At 39.2% G+C, this 5450-nt stretch overlaps 1 protein-coding gene across 1 annotated transcript; it reads right to left on the bottom strand.

The window, feature by feature from the left end:
* Positions 1-1344: 1344 nt before the first annotated feature.
* LOC100944283 (forkhead box protein R2) lies at positions 1345-2296 on the bottom strand. Its single transcript, XM_012814033.2, is given in 2 exon segments — positions 1345-1521; positions 1523-2296. Coding segments are annotated over 2 exon segments (951 nt in total).
* Positions 2297-5450: the final 3154 nt, after the last annotated feature.

Genomic DNA, 5450 nt, shown 5'->3' with positions numbered 1-5450 from the left:
ATGGCTTTTGTAGCTTACAAGCATTTCTGTGCCTCAATTATTGAATAGATACTTACAAATCTATTTTCTCTTGGACAATTGTTAATAACAAAGGAGATAAAAATCTTTGCTTTCCTCTGATAAAATTTATTTGCATAGAAAATATATTAAAGAGAATTTCAAAATTAGAAAACCAAATGCTGAAATATTTGTTGTTTTTGCTGTTTTGTTTCTGCTTTTGTTTTTGTTTTTTTAGCAAAATACCACTGATTATCTCTTGCTTCCCCATAACTCACAAGATATAGTCTAAACACCTAAGTATTTCATAAAAGGCCTTTTGCCTACCTTTCCCACAGCTTCATATCATTCCCCCAACCATTCCACTAATTCAGTTGTACTGCTGCCTCTGTAATTTATCTTCTCCAGTTTATCTTCCTGGAAATGTTTTACTTATTCTTCAGAACTAGCTCAAAAGTTATTTCCTTTTAAATGCCTTTCAGGTCCTTCACAGGAAAAATATCCCCAGTTCCATGGCAACCTTTTACACCAGTTCATCATATTTACATTACAAATATCTGTTTCCCAGTAACATCTGTCAACTTTTAATCCTCAGCATCTAAGATTGACCTTGACACATTAGTTAGCATTTCCTCAATAAATGTATGATGAATAAAAAGAATGGAAAACAAAACTTTGTCATTAAAAGACTTGTGGTTAATACAATGCAGGAGCAATTCAAGAGCTTTTAATAGCCAAACTAAGAGTGATTCTCTGGAAGTATCTGTCAATATTGGAATTGGATGGCCAAGGAACAAGGCTGAGAAGTAACTCCAAGGCCAGAAAAAGACAAGTAAGGCTCTGAAGGATAAAATGAGTCAGTTAAAAAGGAGATGTAACTGATGAATGGTAAGGAGAAGACACTTCTATCTCCAGACTTTGAACATAAAACCCAGTTCTCTTTATGCATATGGCAGTTGAAGTTGACTATCCATGGCTTGGCTTCACTCTGCATTTTATGCTTTATATCCCACCATTCACTTTCATGTGTTAGCATGCTCTCTGTAAACAGAATTTCTTTCTCTTACAAAACATACATTTCTCTCCTTAGCTTCCATGCCATTGTTCCTAGAATTTCCTATAAGCTCAAAATGCAAAACCACTGCCACTGTCCCGATGAAGCTTTCAATGATTCCTCACTTGGACTTAAGCTCTGCCTCCCTGTCCTTATGTCTCATTTTAACACCATTCTTGTAAAGACAGGCTTGGCATCAACCAGTTAGGGTAGGCTTAGGCATTAAGGAAAGACTCAAAGTGTGAGTAGGCTCCATAAGGAGGGCAGTGTTACAGAAAGGGAGCAGTGATAGTTCAAAGGTCAAAGAGGGAGGTCATCACCTCTGGTTGGCTCATGCACTGTTGGATGTTCTCCCTCCTAGCGGAGGCTAAGGAATGATTCTCCTCCTGAAAGCAATGATGTCCCTCCTTGGTGAGCCTCCAGAGGCAAGAGTGAGGTCTTGCACTGGTCTCATTATGAAGGTTTAATGAGTGTCTTTTTGAAATTGCCCAGGAAGCAAAGATTATGGTAAATGGTGTTCTTCCAGCCATCTGGAGCTGTCCAGAAAAAGGGGAAATGCTGTTGGGTGAAATTGTAGATCTCTTGCACATTGAGGCCACAGGGGTGGCTATTTTTTAATGCTAGTGCAATTAGGTGGCTGTAATTGAGAAGAGGCCATGGCCAGGACCTCCTCTCCTGGTTGTTGACTTGCCACAGCTTCTGGCTCTTAAAGCACTTCTTTTTGTTAGGAGGCTGGAAGGCCACAGAAGAACTGTCATCTTGTTCTTCAGTCTCCTCTTCTGTGAGTTCCCAGTCACTAGGGGAAGAGTGGAACTGCTTCTGTAAGGGAGACTGCTTACCAGAGGAAAACAGCAGGGACTCTACCACTGTGGCCTCTGAGCAGTTAGACTCTTCATCCTTCAGAGGTAGCTGAGAGGAAGGAGGCATGCTTATCAGATCTTTTTTTTCACCAGGCTTTGGGACCTCCTGGCTGCCGATGGGGCACACAATGTTAGGGTTCACCCACATCCACAGGATAGGTTCAGAGTGTGGCCCACCTTCATCAGGACTGGGTCTCTTCTCCTGAGGGACCTTTGGAGGCTTCATTACTCGGAGTCTATATTTGGTAAGGTTCTGCTCAGCTAAGGGTCAATGGTCTGTGGTACAAGGCAGAAATAACTCACTCCCCATGTCTCAATCCAGCAGCCCTGGTACCTGGCCATGGAGACTATACTAGAACTCACAATTTTTAAGTTTTAGGTCCATCTTAGGGGAGAAATAGGCAGAGGTAGACTTCCAGAAGAGCAGAGATCTCTCAGGCACTTCTCAAAGCTTTTGCTGGAGCACTGTTTTTAATGTAGCATATTTCATCTAGAGACTTATCAGTAGCCTCCTAGAAGTGCTGGAAAAAGAGGCACTAATGTCCCATTGATTAGTGGGACAGTCTTGGAGAAACCCCAGACTTCTGGAACCAAGCTCAAAGCATGAAAATGACTAAAAGGAGCTTTTTAGTAGGAGAAAAAAATCAAGGTGAATTTCCTGAGCTTTCATCAGAAGCAGAAGTCTCCACAGAGGACTTAAAAACTTTCAACTAAGTGCAAACTAAGGTGATTTGCATAACTGGTTATTATTTGGCATATCTTTCAACTCTTGCTGAATTCATTTAATAAAGAAACAAACATGTACAGCTCATGCCAGATGCTGATGTATCTAAGTCTTCTTTAAATGGTTTAAAAAGTCATTTCATTTTTAAAGTGCCATTTGACTTTTGTCACGTGCTTTCACTTTGATGATGTCAACTGATTTTCTTGACAGCCCTGCAAGATAACATAGTGGGTATTATTAATCCAATGTCATAGATATAGGAACTGAAATCTACAGAATGTTTAAGACTATGTATTCAAGTAAGTAGAAGAGAGATATTCACAGCCCTGATCCTTTGGTCCTTTCAGTCTATCCATTGTCTCTTGATCACCTTGAATGCACTATATAAAGCAGGCAGCAATGAGTGCAACCTGAGGTTTAGAGTAAGATAGTAACTATCAGAAGGTCTCAAACCCATCCTAGAACTCAATCTCACTGTTATTTTCAGTCCTCTTTTGGAAAACAGCTGGCTTCCCTCTGGAGGTCACTGTCTCAAGAAACAAGTTCTGAACTATACTCTGAACAGTAGAACTAAAGTTAGCCATGCCATGCAAGGTCCTGAAATCCTTGGAGCTTGTCTTTTCATGCCAAGAGCATCTGTAAAAAAATAAAGTGGGAAGGTTTCATTAATTTAGTATGTATAAAATCCACCTGTAATGTATATGATTTCATTAAAATCATTATATAGCACTGTATCATAAACATATCTGGCAAATGCCAGTGGGACCTACTGGAGAGGCAGGTTAATTTCTTTATGGTTTCCCCACCATCTGGTCCTATATTACTCTAAATCATCCCCTATACAGGATGCCAGATTGGCCTATCTACTGCATAAATATATAAATTAATGATAATAACAATGCTATTGATTGTTAATACTTATTGAATGCTCTAAGCATTTTATATGATTTAACTCATAAATCCTCAAAATAACTCCATGAAGTAGATACTTTTATAATCTCCTTTAACAGGGCAAAAAACGTAAGGAAAAAAGAAACTTAAATCACACCCCTAGTAAAAGGCAGAGCTGACTTTTGAACCCAGGCAGTGTGTTTTCAGAGGATGTGCTTTTATCCACTATACTCTCCTCTGTTTTGTTACTCTCTTCCTCAATACTCTCTTTGTTTTGTTATGTTTACAACATAAAATCTTGTTATTTAATGCAGCCCTCCTGGATCTCACTCCAGCTTATATTTCCAGGCTAATTTATCACCCCAGCTTCCTTGTTTCATACTTCTTTCACATCCCAGAAGTACTGAAATGGTAGGATCTTCACTATACACACCACCAATCTTTTAACTTTATCTTTTTGCTCAGGAGCCTCTGCTTAGGAAATGGGCATGATGGCTCACGCCTGTAATCCTAGCACTCTGGGGCTGAGGAGGGTGGATTGCCTGAGCACAGAGGTTCAAGACAAGCCTGAGCAAGAGTGAGACCCCAGTCTCTAAAAATAGCCAGATGTTGTGGCAGGTATACCTGTAGTCCCATCTCCTTGAAAGGCTGAGGCAAGAGAATCACTTGAATTCAACTGTCTGAGGTTGCTGTGAGCTATGATGTCACAGTACTCTGCCAAGGGCAACAATGTGAGACTGTCTAAAAAACAAAACAAAACAAACAAGCAAACCAAAAAACCCTCTGATTAGAATGGCCTACTACTACTTTCCTTGGCTTAGCTAACCTCTATTGGTCTTTTAAGACTAAAGAAAACCTTCTCTAATAAAAATGCTGCTTCCACCTCCCAATAGGGATTCACTGTGAGGCAATGACGTGGGCAAAACATGAGACTTAAGTTGCTTTAGTTCTGCTGTTCAGAGTATACTTCAGAACTTGTTTCTTAGCTTATGCCAACTTTAGAGAGCTTAGCTACATATTAGGTCTCAGTTGTCCCTTATCCCTTAAACAAGAGCTCAAGTGTTACAGAATTTCTCTCTAGGAGCATAGTCTAATCCTCAAATATTGGGTAGTAAAAGTTGGCCATCACTATGTATTCTATTTCTATCAGCCTCATTCAAAAATATGCAATATTTATGTACTGAACATCCACCATATTTAAAACAGTGCCAGCCGTGGCAGATGAATAAGACACAATGAAACAGAATATCACAGCCTAACAGGGGAAGACATATAAGTAAAAAGAAAATTAAAATACAATCTTATGAGTATCACACACTATGCTAACAGACCAAAGAGAGAGACAAATTAGCTCAAATGATAAGAATTAGAAGGGATCCCTGCCCCGGCCCAGATGTCTTCACACCAGAATTCTATCAAACCTTCAAAGATGAACTTATTCCCATATTGCAGAAATTATTCCAAAAAATTGAGGAGGAAGGAATCTTCCCCACCATGTTCTATGAAGCAAATGTCACCCTGATACCAAAACCAGGAGAAGACCCAGCTAAAAAAAACTTCAGACTAATTTCACTAATGAATATAGATGCAAAAATTCTCAACAAAATCCTAGCCAATAGACTACAGCTTATCATCAAAAAGGTCATATATCATGATCAAGTAGGTTTCATCAAGGAATGTAAGGCTGATGTAACATATACAAGTCCATAAACATCATTCACCATATCAAAAGAAACAAAACCAAAGACCATATGATCCTCTCAATAGATGCAGAAGAAGCATTCAATAAAATACAGCATCCTTTTCTAATTAGAACACTGAAGAGTAATAAGCATAGGTGGCACATTTCTTAAACTGATCAAAGCCATCTATGAAAACCCACAGCAACTATTTTACTAAATAGAGTAAAACTGAAAGCTTTCCC

Source organism: Otolemur garnettii, unplaced genomic scaffold, assembly GCF_000181295.1.
Source record: "Otolemur garnettii isolate 467f Iridium unplaced genomic scaffold, OtoGar3 scaffold00665, whole genome shotgun sequence".
Lineage (NCBI taxonomy): Eukaryota > Metazoa > Chordata > Mammalia > Primates > Galagidae > Otolemur > Otolemur garnettii.
The sequence above is the reverse complement of the archived record's forward strand: the minus strand, read 5'-3'. Positions and strand labels throughout refer to the sequence as shown.